The 19855-nt window shown below is 39.5% G+C and overlaps 1 protein-coding gene across 3 annotated transcripts in view; it reads left to right on the top strand.

Moving 5' to 3' along the window:
- Positions 1-6104: 6104 nt before the first annotated feature.
- Positions 6105-19855, top strand: part of zswim6 (zinc finger, SWIM-type containing 6) — a 60651-nt gene continuing 46900 nt past the window's right edge. For 2 of the 3 annotated variants that reach the window (XM_047372765.1, XM_047372763.1), the window contains exon 1: positions 6105-7494. In XM_047372765.1, the coding sequence (XP_047228721.1) occupies positions 7062-7494 (433 nt within the window). In that variant the 5' untranslated portion in view covers positions 6105-7061. The remainder of the gene's footprint in view (positions 7495-19855) is intronic. The other variant, XM_047372762.1, reaches the window with a different exon arrangement.

Raw genomic sequence — 19855 nt, 5'->3', positions numbered from 1 at the left:
TACAGGAAATGTCCAATATCTGTTATTGCAAACAAAGGTTTCTGTTGATGTATCAAAAACTTGTGTCATGCAATAAAATGATAATTAATAACTTAAAAATCACACAATGTGATTTTCTGGAGTTTTGTTTTAGTAGGAAAAAGTGCAAAATCAGGAGTGTATCAAATACTTGTTCTCTCCATAGTTGGCAAAGAAGGGCTTTTTTGGTTAATAAATGTGAAAGGTTTGTTACAGCAGTCTAAAAACATAAATAATAATCTCAGGCTCCTGTTTTGACACCAACCTTCTTAATTTGGAAGTATTTCCCAAATGATACAAACAACTTTTAGACATGTTCTTTTGAGTGACCTTCAAGACACATTAATTAGAAAACGACACCTAATTTCCTTAAGTCTGGCTTCAGGGTCGAGTTCAAAAGTCCAATTTGTTGCCTGATCAGAGAAATCACATTCTCCCGGCAATGATTAGCGCTGTTTCTTCTCAGAGTTCAGTTGAAGGAAGGTATTTTTAACTAGTTTGTAATTTATTTTAGATACTCACGTTTTTCAGACAGTTTAAAGATCTCCAAATGTTCGAAAGAATAACAATCATTTCCATGGAGGTGATAGGGAATATTATGAAAGTTATTAATGATTTGTCCAAGTGGGGAAAAATATAGAAATAAAAATGTGGGCCTAAAACAGAGCCTTCTGGTACTCCCAATTTTAAGTCAGGAGATTCTAACATGGTGGGATTTACATGGACACCAAAGGGCAATTAGGTCAAAAACTTTGACAAACAAAGATTTTGGGAGAATATCAATTTAGTGAAAATACATAGAAAATCTACTTGAAATTTTGGGATTTAACAAAACAAGAAAGGACAAAGGTACAATAACGTTTAAAATCTATCTTTTTAATCAAGTTTAGCTTGAAAGTAGAAAGAATAGGACCTTATTCTCACAATGAATGGCTAAAACTTAAATTTAATACAGTTTAAAAGGGGTTCCTCCAATTGCCACGAAGCCAGTTTCTCAACACTGGTTGGATATGTGTCTGTGCTGCCGTCTCCCAGCCCTCCAACTGTTTCCACCATGCTGAGTGAATAGGCTCAGTCATTACTGTGCTTCTTCTGAGCTGTCTGCAGGGTAAAATGAGACAACAGTCAAGATTTCCAACATGGGGGCCTAAATCATTTACACAGCATGGAGCAAGTGTGCTGAAATGAGGCTGGTGATAATGCAGTCCTGCAGCAGCAGCAGGTGGTACTGTAAATGGAAACAACAGATAAACTCATTATACTGAAAGATAATGTTGTCTTTATGTTCAGTGAAACTGCTTAGAATTGTCTCTGAAAATGTCCCCTTGGTGTTCATAAAAAGGGGTAGCCACCTCTTTGAAAACTGAGATTATTTCTTTTACTCAACGCACAGCATTGCCCCAGAACGACAGGCTGGGGAAGAAGTCATACATTTGGGAATATGTTGTTTATTTCTTTTATTTGTGGTTTTGTGTGCGATCATCTATCAGTGTTGCATTTGAGGGTTTCTCTTTTGAATCTGAAGAGCTTCACTAAGCGTCTGAAGACTTCATATCAATAATAAAACAATTCTCCTTCTCCCATATAAAGTGCTTAATAAACATGCTCCATCATTCATCAGATATCTGATTGCTTCATATGTTCCTAAGACAGCACTTTGCTTCTAAACTGCAAGTTTACTGGTGGTCCCTAGAGGTTCTAAAAGTAGAATGGGAGGCAGATCTTCTAGTCATCAGGCTCCTCTCCTGTGGAACCAACTCCCAGTTTTAGTCCGTGAGGCAGACACCCTGTCTATTTTTAGGACTAAGCTTAAAACCTCTTTTTTATAAAGTTTATAATTAGTGTCTTATGTTATCCTGAGCTATCTCGTGGAGACACAGCCAGCAATTGTGGGGCAGGGATGTTTACAACTTTACAGAGACCGAGTTTAATCAGAACTGTATCATGTCGAAGGCAACTTTCCATCATATATGTCAAACAGTCTTCTCTGCACGGTGGAGCAGCTGGTAGCACTGTTGGCTTGCAACAAGAAGGTCCTGGGTTCAACTCCCAGCCAGGGGTCTTTCTGCATGGAGTTTGCATGTTCTCCCCATGCATGGGTGGGGTCTCTCTGGGTACTCCGGCTTCCTCCCACAGTCCATAAACATGACTGTTAGGTTAATTGGTCACTCTACATTACCCATAGGTGTGTGCATGGTTGTGTGTCTCTGTGTTGCCCTGCGATGGACTGGCGACCAGTCCAGGTTGTACCCTGCCTCTCGCCCGTAGACTGCTGGAGATAGGCACCAGCTCCCCTGTGACCCACTATGGAATAAGCGGTGGAGAAGATGAATGTAGTTTTTGTAAAATGTCAAACAGGTTCTTTACAGTTCCATAATGTGAAGTTCACTGGTGTTTTTTTAACATTTGATTAAATTATATCCAGTAGTTATTAGGGGTTATTAGTTATCAGTACAGTTAATTTTAAAAAAGGAAAATCAATAAAAGTCATGGAGGTAGATACAGTACAATATTCAACTTTTCAGGAACTGATTTCATCAGGTTCTGTCAAAGACAGTTGGACAAAACATTACTTTTACACAGATGTCCTGAATTGAGAAGATTAATAAAACTAAAAGAACTGCAAGCATAGTGGTACATGTAGAAGTGCATTTATTACTAATTTATCCCTCTGAGAAATGAGTATTTCCGACAAAAGTACTATAGAGGTCATAGTGTTATGTTGCTTTTCTGAGTAGTACACATCGCACATGCTCCTTTGAGTAGTGAAACATTTAACATGTCTCACACCATTTGTTGATAAATCTGGAGCATACATCTTGTTTCTACGCTGGAAAGATTCACAACGTAAAGCCTGAGGGCATTTAAAAGCCTTGATACTTGGTTGAACCCGAATGTAGGATCCATCCATCCACTTTCTATACCGTCTTATCCTTCCAGGGAGAGCACCCACGCATGCACAAGGGAAAACATTCAAACTCCATGGTGAAAGGAGGCCAGGATTTGAACCCAGGACCTTCTTGCTGCAAGGCATCAGTGCTACCAACTGCTCCACCATGCAGCCCTGAATGAAGGATGCATGTTTGAATTTCACATTGGACTGTGTAATATTAAACAACTGCATTAGATTTTGAGTTTGAGTTCCTAGTCTGTTTTCTCTTACATTCTTCAGTTGCTTTTATTTTAGTTCACGTTCAGATTCATCTTTCCATAATTTTTTTTAGATTACATTTTTAGATTCCTGTGTTAGATGTGCTTGTTTATATTTCCCTATAGATAGCAGGGCCCATATTCACAAATAATCTTAAGACTAACAGTAGCTCCTAGTGACGCCATTCTAAGAAAAATCGTAGTATTTATATATTGTAGATTTTTTAAAGAATTTTCCCTCGGTAAGATAAAAGTTGTTCACGAAGCATCTTAGGCCTTAAGAGAGCTCCCAACGTGAGAAAAAGTTATGAGTAGTGAGAAGGACCTTTAGTTAGCCTGAGTGTCTTAAGCAGGTACAATGGCGGAAAGACCGAAAGAAAGGAGAGATATTCTCCGAACAACGAATAACAGTGAATCAATAAAATGCTACTAGCTCAAGGATCCACCCCCTTAATAGTTGAGTAAATGACCACATAAACTTCTATAACAATCATACAATTATTAATATAGAGATAAGATTATCCTTAGGGAAAATCAAATAGTTTCAGGAGCAGGACAGATTAAAGGTTCACCTCTAGTAAGGTAATATTAAGAAGGATAAATAATAGAAACAATAATAAAATGCCATGAATAAAACGTGAACAAAGTTACAAACAATATAGTACAGAATTATTTAAATATTTACAGACTGTAAAATGCTGTTAAAAAATAAATTTGGAAAAACTTAAGAAATATATATACATAAATAGAAACTGAAGACAAGACACAAGTACAATTATCTAAGCACTATATAATCAGAAGGAAGATGTAAATGAGGTGAACAAGTATTTGCTGTATTGTACATGATGATATCAGCAGCCTAAGCCTAAATGGTCATCTACAACCCCGTCTGTGGAGAAGTTCTCTGTTGTGCTGCTGTCTCCTCTCTAGCTTCTGATTGCAGCAGGTACCAAAGCTACTCACATTCCAGGCTGGTGCTGAAAGCAGAGGGAACGATGCATTGATCTGCTGGGAATGATTGTTTGTTCCCACCATGATCCCAGGACCAAATCTGCCTTTTAACACTCCTCTCTTCAGGCTCTGCTCAGCTGTTTTGTTTTGGTCCTTTTACCAATTTGAACCTCATTGTAAAAGAAGGAGATCACAGTAAAATGCTGAATTTTAATATTAATATGAAATAGATGCAGGGCTGCATGGTGGCGCAGTTGGTAGCACTGTTGCCTTGCAGCAAGAAGGTCCTGGGTTTGATTCCCGGCCGGTGTTCTTTCTGCATGGAGTTTGCATGTTCTCCCCGTGCATGTGTGGGTTCTCACCGGGTACTCTGGCTTCCTCCAACAGTCCAAAGACATGCCTGTTAGGTTAATTGGTCACTCTAAATTGCCCTTAGGTGTATGAATGAGTGTGTGCTTGGTTGTTTGTTTGTTGCCCTTCGACAGACTGGCGACATGTCCAGGGTGTACCCCGCCTCCCGCCCTTAGACTGCTGGAGATGGGCACCAGCTTCCCCACGACTCACTATGGAATAAGCGGTAGAAAATGACTGACTGACTGAAATAGATGCAGTATGACAATGACCAGCAAGGCAAATAAATATAATATTAAGCAAATCAAAATGATGACGAGCATGTAAATAAGCTACGTTCAAAAATGTCGATGCTGTGTGACAGTTAATTTTATTTTGCTAAGTCATCATTATAATTTACACAATTCTAAATCCAGTCTAAATTCTATTCATTCATTCGAATGTTAATTTATCTCCATTGATAACTAGGAGTGTATTTGTTTCTGACTTGTTTTTTTGTTGGTTTTTTGCAAAAACCAATCACAGCTCTTAGAAGACATCGTCACACCTAGCAATGGGGTCAACCACACCTCACTGAGATAGGAAGTTCTGTTATCTCCTCGTTCAGAGTCGCTCTCAGCAGAGAATGGATCACTCTTAAGCTAGGAGTCCTTGGCAGGACTTCTAGGCTAAGTTAGAAGCTCTCTGAAAGGACTCTGAGAATCTTTTAGTATTAGGATTCTTTGTGAATACGGGCCCTGGAGGTTTTGTAAGCTTCTGCCTATTATTATTAAAAGATACACCGTTAAACTCACCACACTGCTTCCCTGCTCTGCATCTTGGTCCTACACAATACCAGCGTTCTCTGACAAAATCTTATTGTACAGTGTATTGTATGGTACCACAGCTCTTATTGGTCCAGTTTATTTGATATTGTGATTAGATATGAAAAGATATGTGAAAAATTTTGTCATGTTCAATAAATTTGAATATTATTGATAAACTCATTTATTTCAGTAACTCAGTTCACTAAGTTAAATACATTATATAGAGTATTTACAGACAGACTGATTTTTTTAAGCGTTAATTTCTGTTCATCATGATTATGCTTACAGCTACTGAAAACACAACATATAATTTCTTAGAAGATTAGAATATAAAATCAGACCAATAAAAAACAGAAATGTGGGCATATGAAAAGTATGTTTAATACCGGCTTAAAGGTTGTTATTTTCAAATGGAGGTTTAAATCTGACAAACAAGCCTTATCGGCACGCATATTCCAATTTATTGAATATGACTGCATAAATAAAAAGTACTAGATACAACTTCAAAGACAAAAATATAGGAAAATATTTAAAAAAAACTTTTATAACCTTTTAAAGTGAAAAATAAATTCTCAAATATTTATTTAGCTAATAAAATGTGAGCTGTTTAAAGATTTAATCCAACAGTGCATTTCCTTTAGTGACAAATATACATTGATTATAAAAACACAGTTGGGTAGTGATGTATGGATTTCCACCAAAGGATTCACAAAATACATATCTCATATGTTTGTATAAAATGTAATTTTACAACATAAAATAAAATTATGTTCATTTTCTAAGTTTTATTGTAAGAAAATACAACATAATATAGGCTAAAAGAGAAGATAAAAGTGTAAGATAAGAGGGTATCCTTTTTTTATAAATGCATATATATATTTATAAATTTATATAGTTTTTTTTAATCTAATCGTGATATCCCATGTAATTCGAGTTAATACATTTTGTGGCCTTTATTTAAGGTGAACAGACAGAAAACGAGAAGACAGAGCAGGCGGGAAAACACGCAGTAAAGTGTCTGAAGGTCAAATTGAACCCTGCATTTAGGACTAATAGCCTGTATATGAGCTATACCATCCTATGCTCTCAAATTTCACCTGTAAATAAAGTTTTGGTCATGATGTATCACATTTAGACTTGAGAATCTGGTTACATATGTTTGCTTTTGACCAATGTGCTATTATTATTGTTATTATTATTGTTATTTTTTATTGTACGTTTTATTTCTTTCTTTCTCAGTCATAATAGAAATGCGTTTTTTTCTGGCCGAAACGGGCCTCCATACTTTCCTTAAACCTTTCACATTCCAGTGGAGCGTAAATGTCACAGGGCGGTGTTACGTTCACTGCCCCCTCCCCCTTACACCACGAGGCTCTAGTGTTGACAGGCCAATAGCCGCCTATAGGCACTCAGCACCCAGCTTGCTGCCTGACAAAGACGGGTCTCCCTTCCCACTCGTTTAACCATCGCCTGAAAACTCCTGTTGTTTGACGCTAATCTTTTTTTGAAAGCCTTTTTTTATTTGGATCTCCGAGTGCTGAAGACAAAGAATAAGCGGCGCACGGCATTTTTTCCCTTTTAGTGCAAGACAAACCAACCAGACCCCGCCTTCGCTTAATTTATCAACAAAGGGGTTTGACAAGCTCGGAAAGCCCTGCCCCCATGTTTCCATAAAAGGATGATCTGGCTATACCCGGCCAGCAATCAAACCCTGGGTAACCTTTTCTTTACACCATCCTCTTCATATGGTGCGTTGACTTCCTCCGGCGCTGTGAAAGCGGAGCTATGATGGCGGAGCGCGTACAGCAGCCCCCGGCTAAGCGGCTCTGCCTTAGACCGGGCTTCGGCGCAACATGTAGGCAAGGCCAGCGGGCCGCGGGGGCTCTGTGCGGCGGCTCGGCTGCCACCCAGGGCGAATCGAGCCGAACCCAGAGCCCGGAGTCTCTCTTGGACATCGCGGCGAGGAGAGTCGCGGAGAAGTGGCCATTTCAGAGGGTGGAGGAGCGCTTCGAGCGGATTCCGGAGCCCGTTCAGAGGCGGATCGTGTACTGGTCCTTCCCGAGGAGCGAACGGGAAATCTGCATGTACTCATCGTTCAACACCGGCGGCGGGGAGGAGGTCGGAAGTGGCGCTGAGAGCGGCGACGAGACGCGGCTGCCGTTCCGACTGGGCATCGCTCTGCTGGAGAGCGGCTGCGTGGACAACGTACTGCAAGTCGGTGAGTGGGGAGACGAGACCGGGCTGAAGATGTGTAAAATCAACACATCTTACAATAGGAGACACCAGAAGGACCATAATAGTTGCGATATGTGATATATAGAGGCTGATAAAGTGACAACAAAACGAGACAAAGGGGCTATCGGCTGGGTGCATGACTCGGAATGTGTGACTGAGGCATTTAAATCCTGTTTAGTTCAGGGCCGGTGGGAATTTAAAAAGCTGTAAAACCAAACTGTGGCTTTAATATTTCCCAGAACTTGCTGTGAAACTTTGTCAGAATTCAACTGAAGACATCTGATTTACCGTATATGACACAAATCTAACCATGTGCTCCATGGTTGGATTTAGTTGTATTTCTGACTATAAAACCACCTTCAATCTGACCTGTATTATCAGTTTTAGACAATTACATAAAACTATTGAGTAATAAGGGAAGTGTGCAGGGTGGGTCTCAGCTGACACGATACATTGAAGGACTTGTTCTGTGGGCTGTTCAACGATAATTACCAATGCCTGGTAGCTCCGTCAGCTTAGGAGGAGTTTGATCAGCAGACATGAGGAGATATCGCCGAACCGAGGAGAAGTCAAATATGCAGTGTTTGTGTTGTAAAATTAGATCTGGGGAAGTGCCTGGAATGTTTATAGCGCTGAAGTGAACGTCCACTCCTTCCTAAAAGGGGAAAAATGAGAACAAGCCCCAGGGGTCATCATATGTCGGCTTTCCTCACCGACAGCGTGCGGAACAGGAACAGACACCTGTGTGCTTGTTTGACAACTGCAGGCGTTCAGTGGTATGAATCATAATGTTTGTGTGTCATTTTCCCCCTTAAAGAAACCACGAACGTTGGGAAATTTTTTTCACCATGAGATTCATGGCAAACATAGCTCTGTAATGAAGCATGGGTTTCCTTTCGTAGAGTTTCATGAAATACAATTTTAAAAAGGAAGAAGAAACAAACAATAATAATTCTGATTTGTGTGGATCTGCTTAGATGACATCACAAGAGGCACAAGAGTGCAGCTGATGGCTGGTGTCAGTAAACACTATCCCGGAATAGCAGCTTTAAAAGATTTTAACTTGAAATGCACCAAATCATCCAATTTTCCCCAAATCGCCTCTGATCAGTGATCAGCAGGTCAAATCCTAAAAATAGCATTTTTTTTCCTGTTCATTAAACACATTATTAAAAATGTATTGACATAACTACGGGTAATGTTCTATTTCCTACGATTTCTGTTGGATTCTAAGCCACTACCTCTATCGAAACATCTTTTTTCTGGTTTGTTATTATCCTCAAAGCAAAGAAAAAAGTCCGAATCTGAAGGTCAGAGCTCAAAGAAGAGCAGAAATTGGTATTGGCCAGGAAAAGCTTGATCTGTCTGTCTTTTATTTCAACAAATTCTGAAAGTGTTTGAGGTTTTAATCTGATGAATTGTCATAAACCGCCACACCAGAGGATTTTGAATGAATAACAATTTACGGCAAAACAGAAAAACTGATTGATGATTGTGTGTTGCTCCATAGGTGACAAACTATAAAACAACTAAATCTAAAGTATGTTTGATTGTTCTTTCACAGAAAAGTCTTCAGACCGTCTTTCAGATTTTAACAACCCGGTCGCTCCAAATAGAAAGCAAACAAAAGCAGCCTTTTGCTCTCTGCAAGTTATTTGGATGGAAGAAGAATTGTTTTTTTTTTAAGTAAGGGGAGGGTGGGGGGTATAATGTTCTTTTAAATGGGCCATGATTCACAGTCCCACCGCCAGTTGGTGTGTCTGTAATCGACAAGATGCAATGTCAAGGAAGCAGAAGCTGGAGCTGATATCTCGTGTTAATGGAGACGGTCCTCGGTTTGCAGCCGCTGTCTTGACGCGGGGCTTTGATTGTGCTGCACTCTGTCACCTGTGGGTTCACCAGACTCAGGACACCTTCTCACAGTAGGCTGTAATCCAATTACTCCGCAGGCTTATTTTGAATTGTAACTTAATCTGATTTGTTGGATTTCTCTGTCACCCCCAAAACAGGGGGCCCATATACTCTCAGTATGAGATCCTAGCGGTAGGTTAACCTTGAGTTCAAATATAAAATATTAACACAAAGATTTAAAACAGAAGTAAAAATAATTCCTACTGCTGCTATAATGATCTAATACGCTGATTATAACAATTGTAATATTAGATGTTACTCTGTTGTTTTGATTTTGATACAGACTTAGGCAATAATATAGAATATTCAGCTGCTTATCTCAACAGTTAAGTGATTACTGCAAAGAATAGTCCACCTTTTTGAAGAGGCATAACAATACATGCAGTTCATGAAATGAGATGATGCGCAATATTTAAACTATATATTTGGGAAAACCAAAAATTCTGTTTTTTTCATTTTCGCAAACACAGTAAAGGTTTAATAAATCTCGAACTGTCTGATCAGTAATTAGTGCGGATTTATTCATTCCAGGTTGGACTAGTCCATGTAGACCTTATTACAGCTGAGTTAACTTATAAACTCTGGAATTTTCTCTGGTATCTCATTTAAACTACTTTGAACTGGAGAAGTGGCATGATTGAAAATGTTGGCTGCTTTCAAGCCGTAGCTGTTTAAAAAACCTCAGTAAACCTTCATACAGTAACCGGCTGATGCCTGCTCCCAGATCAGGGCTGCACAGTATATCAAATCGCAGTCCATGTATCACAAATCACTGCTTGGATGCACTATATGATAGGCTGTCATATTTTCTACCTGCATTCACACTCTGCTCGCCAGTAATACATCTTGGCGGTTTCAAGGACTCTCCCTGGCCTTGATAGCCACACCTGCCTTAGAGGTTAATGCCTGAGCTCACAGTGGTTGGCCAGGTCATGTGGATAAAGGAAATGAAAAAAGAAGAGTGAGAAAAATCGATATCATCGCAAATATGCAGGAACAATATTACAATTACATGTTTTCTCAGCAATATGCCGCCATATTCCCAGATAGAGGGAAATGTGTGAAAGGTTAAACTAAATCTGGCCTCCATCCGTTCATCTGTCTTCCAAAGAGGAATAACAGTAGTCCACAAACACAGGGAGGGTTTCTTGGCTTATTGGACTCCAGCCTGGAATTTGCTGGAATAACAGAGCCAGGGAGTGATAAATAAAAGATGTAATCTCCCCACGTGTGGGCTGCACCGGAGGAGGGAGGTTTTCTCACAGCAGACCTTGAGGAAATGAACTGGCACACATGTGCTGCAGGCTTCACAAGCCCCACAACAAACGCTCACTGTTAATCAGCGCAGAGATACGAGCAGTTGTGTTTTTCTTGCCAGATCCGGCAGTGCAGCTTCTCAGACCCGAGGCCCGCTTTATTCCCTGGTGATAGCCACCATCACAGTCTGCAGCCCTGTTATCGAGCTGTGAGCAGGAAGTGTGCTGCTCCTGAGTAATCTATTGGTTTTTAAATGAACTTTGGAGCAAAATAATGGTTTGTTTTGTTAAATCTTGGGGTTGAGAGGTCTTTGGAGATGTTTCATAACCCAGATAATGAAGGAAAAACTGTACTTTGAATAAAAAAAAAAAAGAACAATAAACAGATTTACCCAAAGAATGAGTTCATTCTTTCACTATTCTCCTCTAGTGATCCTATTAGAAAGATGGCACATTGCATTTATATATTCAATGCTTTTTATTCTAAAATGCCTTCTGTCTATAATAGTGGAGGGTGCTTTAGAACCAGCTCATCTAGTTCGAACTCGTTGCTGCAGCAAGTGTTGTGCTTTTGCCTGATTCGGTTTGCACTCAAGGTCACAAAGAAGAAACACATCCTGTGTTTAGAGCATCACAGGGTAAAATCTGAAACCAATGAAGCAGAGAGGATTCAGAACGATGGGTTTCTGTGGCTCGGCATTGTCAACACATTTACTCTGAGCGTTCCATTGTGGGGGGAAAGAAATCTGTCTGATGTCACGGGTAAAATTATTCCCAGCTCTTGATCTTTTTCACATTTCTCTTACATAAGCCTTCGTGTATTTCATTTGGAAAGTTGCACATTGGTGTGAAGTAGATGGAAATGAACTAAAAAATAATCACCATGCATTTTTATGTAGACCCCCTGAGTTTTGTCGAACATTGTAGAACCACCCTTTGCTGTAATTTCAGTCTTTTGGGTTATGTCTCTACCCGTTGTTCACAGAGTCAAAAATTTGGCCTCTTTATTCCTAAGTAACTCAAGCTCAGTCAATTGAACACAGAGAAAGAACACCAGTGAACAGCCATTTTCAAGTCTCGCCATAGATTTTCAAATTGATTCAAATCTGAATTTTGACTGGTCCATTCTAACACATGAATGTGCTAGTTTCTCAAACTCCAGTCCGCCTGCAGTTTTGAGATGTATATCTGCTTCAACGCTCTAGGACTTGAATAACATGCTGACGGGGCCAATTGATTCAGGTGGGTTGGACCAGAAATGTATCTGAAACCAAACGGATAAAACATCATAGGTATCACACCCACAGTAATTTGGTGCAACAGTTTAAAAGTAGATTAAATGTGGAGCTTTAAAGTTATCATGATCCAGTCTTAGGAGATAATGTACATGTGTGTTTTCTGCAAATCTGAATGCAAGACAGATGAGGCAAAGATTCATCCTTATGGGAGTTTGGAAAAACTTTCACAGGTGGTAGCCAGTTGTTTGCCTTCTGTTTCTTGAATCATAGTAAAATGCAAATATTTGGATTTTAAGCTCTGTGGGAGACAGTCCAGCTGAAATAGGAGACCCATGTGTGACTGCCAGTCGGTTCCATATTCAGCCTGTATGAGACAAATATGGAAACAAATGTGGAATCTCTCTTAAGTGTGTGGTTTGGCAACTGTATCTTAATTTAGTTTCAAATGCAGAGAACACTGATGGTGTGTCTGACGCTCCTTTATTTGCTCATTTTACATCCAGTGAAGCACAACAGAACATTTTGTACTTGACATTGAAAAACGTATTGGTACAGGAAAGAAAAATCCTAGAATAGTCTTCCATAAATTAGAAACCAGTGTTTTTGGTACAGATACCGCAATATTTGCAACAAACATAGCATAGTGCTCACGGTATGGCTCCCACAGAATTCATTACATCACTTTGCATCGAGTTTTATGAGAACAATATATGCAAATTCACTGCATCTGCATGCTGAAATTAAGCCAAGCTTCCTAATAAAGACTAACGGCTCATTTATGAAAATGTCTGCCAACTAAGAGCTGACTTGGAGTCAACACGCTGCAAGGCAGTTCATACATGATTGTATTGTGTGTAGGCTTCATCTGAATTACAGGTTTGAGTTGAAGTATAGGCCGCAGTGATTACAGGGGCCATGGACATGGTCATTTTAATAGAAAAGAAAATGGAAAGATGTAAACATTATATTTACCTGGGCAGGACAACACAGAGTTTCTATATGTGGAGAGAAAACATACGGCGTAATGTGTTTGCCACCTGAGCTGCATGGTTATTAGTTCACATTAAAGCCGTTTGCTCTTTTCAGAAGGTCAAGGTTTTTCTCCGGCTGCTGGTGCCTTCCACTGATCCCTGCTGATTTGCCCCCATATGCTGTAGCTACACAGGATCGAGGTTGTTGAAGCCGCACTGTTGTCAATAATCAGGATTTGTTTTCCCCTCAATCCGCATGCTTCAATCTATATTACTCTTTTATTTAACTAATGCATTCTTCGAGCCAAATTCCATTTGTTCATATATATAGTGGTCAAAAATTGAGAATTATTGTGAGATAACGAAATCAATGCTGTCACCTAATGTCGTCCATACCTTGAGGTCCAGCAATAATCAAAAGTTTAAAACAGGTGAAACTGTGACACACAAGGCTAAATGAGGAACCCATGAGGGTAACCTCTGAGGGCAAATGTTTTTCTTTGAGGCCATGGTGGAAGAAGCACCCAAGTCTTTCTGTACACTTAAAGAAAGGACCATGTTTGATAGGGACTTTAGACGTACATAACTACGTCCAACAGAAGTTTAAAGGACAACTCATAATTTACAAATTTTATCTCTGCTGGATCAGCTACACAATTCCCTAAAAATTGGCAGCCTGGCTTCGCTGAAGATTAGATAGACTGAAGAAAAGTAATTGCTGCTAGGACGTCATGTCTTATTTATTTCCCCAACACATATTCTTTCTTTCCGCTACATCGGCAAACACTTTCTGATGCCGCTGACATACGGCTGACCATGCTCATAGCCAATCAGTGGACAGCAGTCTGCTCATGTCGCATTTTGGCCCTACTCAGCGTTGATAGGACCTGCTGACAAGCAGGGACCAAGAAAGCCGGTACCTGGCGGAAAAGCCAGCAATGGAAACGGTTGGAATATGGGCTGAGCGCAGTGGAGCTGACCAAAGTAGAGCCCATGTAAAAGGGACATTAATGTCACTTAAATAAAATGACAAACACATGTATCATTTTCTAGTAAAAAGAAAACAAGTTAACACCATACTGTACTGGAAGAATCTTGCCCAGCACTGCTTTAGCCAGTCTTAGTTTCTTTAACTGAAGTTTGTATCATTGATCTAGACGCTACAACCACCTACTGGCGTTGATGTTTCAGCATTTTCAGTAGAATTAAGGACATTTATAGATATAATCATCTAGTTTAGTTTACATAAGTGCTATAAATGCCCTCTGATCATGATGTGCACCAGGTATCGGTGAAGCTTTTACATTTCCACCATTCCATACATTTAAAACTTCTATATCAACACTATCTTTCTGTAGTACGGTTATTTAGATTACTGTTGTAGGATACTGTGCTGACTCGAGCAGTTTAAAACACACACACACACACACACACACACACACACTCAGCCCTACGTGAAGGCTTAAGGATTTTGTGCACACTGATTACTGCTTCTCATCTGCAAGTTTATAAGGAATCGATGAATCGGCCTGTGCCTCCCGAATCATGCAGAGCTCTGAGAGTGTGCCGAGGGACGACCTCGCTCAACCTGTCAGCTGGTTGGCCAGCATTAATGGTGTGTGTGTCTCTGTGTGTGTGCACAAGACTCTCCATGGGGTTGCTCTGCGAGATCAATTTTTATCGGACCAACATCGGGCACGTGCTTTGAGAAAGACTATTGGCAAGACCTGTCATTTTGAAAAATGGTTTTACATTACTGCAAGCATACCTGCATAAAATAAAAAAAATTTTAAAAAACACCCACATGGTGGGTGTCGATCCGCTGCTTTGCTGCTGGTCAGGAAAGCCTCGGAGTTCTGCCCAGTTATTTTCCAGTTCTTTTTGTGTCCATGAGTATGGAAGTGGCCCAGTTGACTTGCTTACTGCTGTTTGCTTTCAGTTTTTTTTAGACATATTTTTTTTATCAACAATTCATGAAAAAAACAGACAACTCTGCTACAATCTTTACACCTAGGTTGGTCAAACACATCTATGTTCTCTGACAGTTCGATCAAGTATGTCTTAAGCTTCTTTTTTTTTTTTTTTTAGCTCCAGTGAATAAACATTTAAACTTGTCAAAGGTTTTTTTTATTTGGTCTCATTTATTCAAAATAACAAAAAAATCCTGTTTAGAGCTGCAACAATTTAACTGAGCTCACAACGACTCCTAAGTGGTCTCGCCTCCCTTTCCGCATACATGCACATCTCTCTGGCCTGTATTTATCTGCTGCCTCCCTTCACCATTAACCTTCAGCTGGCATAGGAGGTTTGGTGGCGCAGCAGAGCGGCAGATGGAGGAGGGGAGGAACTATTTTTCTGTCGTTTGCCCTCAATTGGCTCAATAAATTCTGGTTTGTTCTTGAAGTTGTTCTCAGGGCCTAACATGCCGCATGGCATGATGGTGCTTCTTGTTTCTCATTATTGATCCAGCTACTATTGATTTTCATTTAAAGGGAAAAAAAACTATTCAGTTTCTCTTTTAGTTTTTTCTCTTGCCTAGTAACGGTGATGCGTTCAGGTTTTAACCAAGAGTGGTGGAAGGATGTCGTAGTATTATTTAGATGTGGAGTAAAGTCTGATGCAAAAACTAAGTAAATTGTACTAAAAGAGAAGTTTGAATAAGTGAAAACTTTTGCAAAGTTGTAATAAAAAACCTCAAGGAGAAGTAAACAAGTCTGGTCAACGGATTTGTTTCCTTTTAAATAAAAATATTCCAGAATACACCTAGCAGCTTAAATGTCTCATATAAGATTTGTCACTGTTTCCTAAATTATTTTGGATTTTGTGTAACTATACACCCAGCTGACCAGAGAGGACATTGTGTGATTTTGGATTTACAAGCTCAAAACAAATGCTTTTATTTTTGGATCATTGTAGGGGAAAGTTGGAGTCCCTATTTGTTTTCACAAATTGAGCAAATATTTCACAAATCAAAGTGTCTTTTATACTCTGTAATGGGTGTATAATCCAGTGTGGTTCACATTTTATGTTTTTTTTTAAGTTTGATTTATTTTAAGCTCATCATAAAGTCATAAAGTCTTGCAAATTCCCACTTTATGTGGTTTCACTAGTAGATTAAAGGTTTGACTCTAAATAAGAGTTTCAAACGTAAACTCAATGTTTAAGGCTTAAAGTGCACACTTTCATCCCTGGGACGTATTCATTATTAACACCAGACGAAGTCACTTGCTGACAGCAACTAAATGGCGCTTTGTGAGACAGGCGAGAAATATTATGGTATTTTAGTATTGGTGCAGTCTTTTTACACCCATAACACTTAGGTCTTCATATCTTAAAACCCGCCTGGTATCTCGGGATTAAAAGTTGTTTTAGTACAAATGCCGGAGAAAAGTCCTGCCCTGCGATGGACTGGCGACTGGTCCAGGGTGTACCCCGCCTCTCGCCCATAGACTGCTGGAGATAGGCACCAGCTCCCCCGCAACCCACTATGGAATAAGCGGTAGAAAATGACTGACTGACTGCCGGAGAAAAGTCTCATAGTGACTAATTTTTCCCGCCTGTATGGATATTAGAGTAACACAATGCTCCCCCTCCCCCACCTGTTACTATGCACTGCTTGTCAGCCACCTGAAAGAAGGCTAAAAGGCTTTTCCCCTCTCTTATGCAAGACTAATTCAAAAAGCATAGCCCAGCTCAACTAATTAACCAGCTAGAGCCAGCTTGTAGTACTCCCAGTGTAACTCTGTAATGCTAAATACTATTACTAAATGCCGCTGGTGCTTATTCTAGATTTCTTTGTTAAAGTCTATGCATCAAAATCCAAACAATGCATATTAACTGTAATAATAAATGTGTTATTTTAGCAACAGTAGGAATAGTTGTTGCTTTTTTGTTTTAGAAAAACAGTAATTCGGTCATATTATACCTGTTACCAGAGTTTAAAAGCTACAGTTAGCTGGAGTTTGCTCCAACAGCTGAATTATGAAACTTCTTTGAAAAAAGCTTCTTTTGACACTAGTTTTCACCTCCTCTGTTGTTTTATTGCCTGCCACACTGTGCAGTGGCGTCTTCCCCTTAGCAGTGTCTGGGGAGTTTTACTCAACTTCACTGCAAGTCAAAGCCTGTCGCCTTCCAGGCCTCAAGGGAACCGGAGGGGGGCCCCCATAGGCTGGTCCCTTTAGAAGAGGACCCTCCGGACCTCCACAGCTCTGCAGACAGAGCAGTTTTGTTAATAACAGATGAAGTGCTTTGAGTGCTTGAACCAAAGTACCTTTTTTTCCTGCTCCTGATGTTTTTGTTCTAAAGGAGGGCGAAGAGCCTTTGGCAACTGGTGCACACTGAAGGAGAAGGTGGAGCTTTTGTCTTTGAGGAGCGGGCGACTCGCCTCTCCCAACGTAGATGCTTATCAAAAGCTGCTTATGACTAATGTTTACCATATAATGGGAACTTAAAGGTGCTATCCATCAGAGGCTGTTGCCTCAGCTCACTGCAGAAATTGCTAATAAAGATCGATGCTTCCTTCTTTTCTGTATGGTCCACCTCTATTTGTATCTGTCCAATCCTGCTTTTGTCCTTTATATGCTGGATTGTTGTGCAGGTTTACAGTATTTCCAAAAAACAGTCAGTGTATTTTTTGGGGGATTTTTTTATTATAGACAAGCACAAAGTAGAAAAAATAATATGTGGTCTGCATTCTACATTTGTATTCAGCCTCCATGAATGTCTCTGAACCACAACCACAGTCTCGGGTCATTTGTACCTAACATCAGGATTTCTTCTCAGATTGCTTCACATCAAGCCCCATCCATCTTTTCATCAATTCTGACCTGCTTCCCTGTTCGTCCTGAAAAAAAAAAGCATGGCCACAGCATGATGCTGCCATCACCATGTTTCACGGTGTGTTCCCGATTATGTGCAGCATAAGTTTTGATCTAGTCCAGAACACCTTCTTCCACATATTTGTTTTGTTTTCTACATGGCTTGTGGCAAACAGCACTCCTTATGGCTTTCTTAGAAAAAAAAAGTGAAAAGTAAGGCACTGTAGGTCTCTTAGTTAGCTCTATGCTTTCAGATGCTGGAATTATTTTAGATGTCAGATCAGACAGGTAAAATGTATCAAGTTAGTTTTCACTTTTGGGATTATGGCGTGAGGAAAAATAACACCTTCTGGGATTTTCTTTTAGCAAATCAGCCTCGACTTACAAAGTAAAACACAATTTTTAGTGTAGCCCTAGTTCTAGTCACAAGCACACATTCAGATCTTATCTTAGTGATAGTTGTAACAGAAACTGACATCATGCAGTGGCAGCCCTGAATTACACTAACATTAACTTCTACCTCAGCCTGGACATTGTTTCCACAAATATCTGTAAAATATGCCTCTGTTTCTTTTTTTAAACAGCCACTATAGCCTAGATTAGATAGCATATCTGACCTGAAAGTGTGAGGAAGACAAATGCACCTATCAGTGTGCTGCCTTGCTGCTTATGAACCTGCTCTTCCAGCAGATAACGCTCCTGCCATCTGTTGTCAGTATTTATCTACCTGCAGAGAGAGAAGTTGCTACTGTGTTTGCGTAGCCAAATTCACAAAGTGCCCCAGACGGTTTGTGACATAATATAAACCTGCCAGCTGCTGAGACCTGTAACCATCGGGCATCTCCTGTCTGCTTTCACTTTATCATGCTGCCTCTTTTGCATGCTCCACCTTAGCACTTTTGTTCGAATCTGCAATAAAAAAGCTAATTATCTTGTTCTCCTGGTCCAACCGTAGCTACAGGCCTTTGCCCGTCCTTCAACCCGGCTTTCGTGTACGTCTGACTCAGACAGTCAAGTGCCTCAAAGCTTCAACAGTACCACATGTCGAAATTAAGTACGACAAGATTTTAAAGCTGTTGCTGATTGTGTTAGTGTTGACATGAGACCTACAGGCAAACTGTCACTGGCACAGATAAAACGTTTCCCCTGAATTTTAAATATAAAAAGAATTATCTACGTCCATGTTGGTGTCATTTGGTTCAGAAAAACAAAATAAACATAAGACTTACATTGGGTCATGAATTTCATCACCTCTTATGAAAATTATGCAAGTAAGTTATTTTATACAAAATGCCTTTTAACTTAAAAATCATGAGTGACATTAAATAAAAGGCCCAAAGGTAAAATACATCAATTTCAACTAAAAGTAATGTAAAATCTAAACTATAATCAGGTTAAATCCAGTAGCATACAAAGTTAACCAGTACCAGGCTAAAGTCTAATGAGTCTACAGAACATTAGACATTAGACTCAATATCAATATGTCCAAAATCACAATCGCAAAGGACTACATAAAACTGTCATATCATCATCGGAATATATATCTCAGAACTGTTATTCGGCCCAATTCTGAAGTATGTTTTGGATGATAAATTACTTCCAAAACTTGGCCCAGAACTTTTTTATTGTTGGTTTAATGTGTGCAGGAAAAGGAACCCAGGTTCTCAACAATCCTAGCGACCAAGCTATCCAGAGCAGAAATAAGAACCTTGTTCAACTGAATAAAATCAGACCCCAGCCTTTTTTATGTTTCAATTCTGTTGGACAGATCCTTTTCATATACAATGAGGTTTAAAATTTGTAAAAAATCAAAATTTCATCAGCAAATCGGTGATGAAGCATGTCAGTAAAAAATTATCTAAAGGGAAACAAATAAAGCACATAGATACCAAACTATGTGCTAATTAATGAGGCACATCTAGTTGTTAAATCATCCAGTCGTACTATTGTAACAAACTCAGAACATCATTCAGTCTCAGTCTGTGTGCGCTAAACTTTGAACTTGTTCTTGTAAATGATTAAATTTCATAATAAACACAATTTAACAAAGTCATTTTAAAATATATTTCTCAGGATTTTGTTACGCAGCAAAAAAAAAAAAAAGAAAAAAGCCCAATTACAAATTTCTTGGAACTGATGCTTTAGCAGTGA

This window comes from Girardinichthys multiradiatus, chromosome 8, assembly GCF_021462225.1.
Source record: "Girardinichthys multiradiatus isolate DD_20200921_A chromosome 8, DD_fGirMul_XY1, whole genome shotgun sequence".
Classification (NCBI taxonomy): domain Eukaryota; kingdom Metazoa; phylum Chordata; class Actinopteri; order Cyprinodontiformes; family Goodeidae; genus Girardinichthys; species Girardinichthys multiradiatus.
Note: the sequence above shows the minus strand (reverse complement) of the source record. Positions and strands in the feature narration are given on the sequence as shown.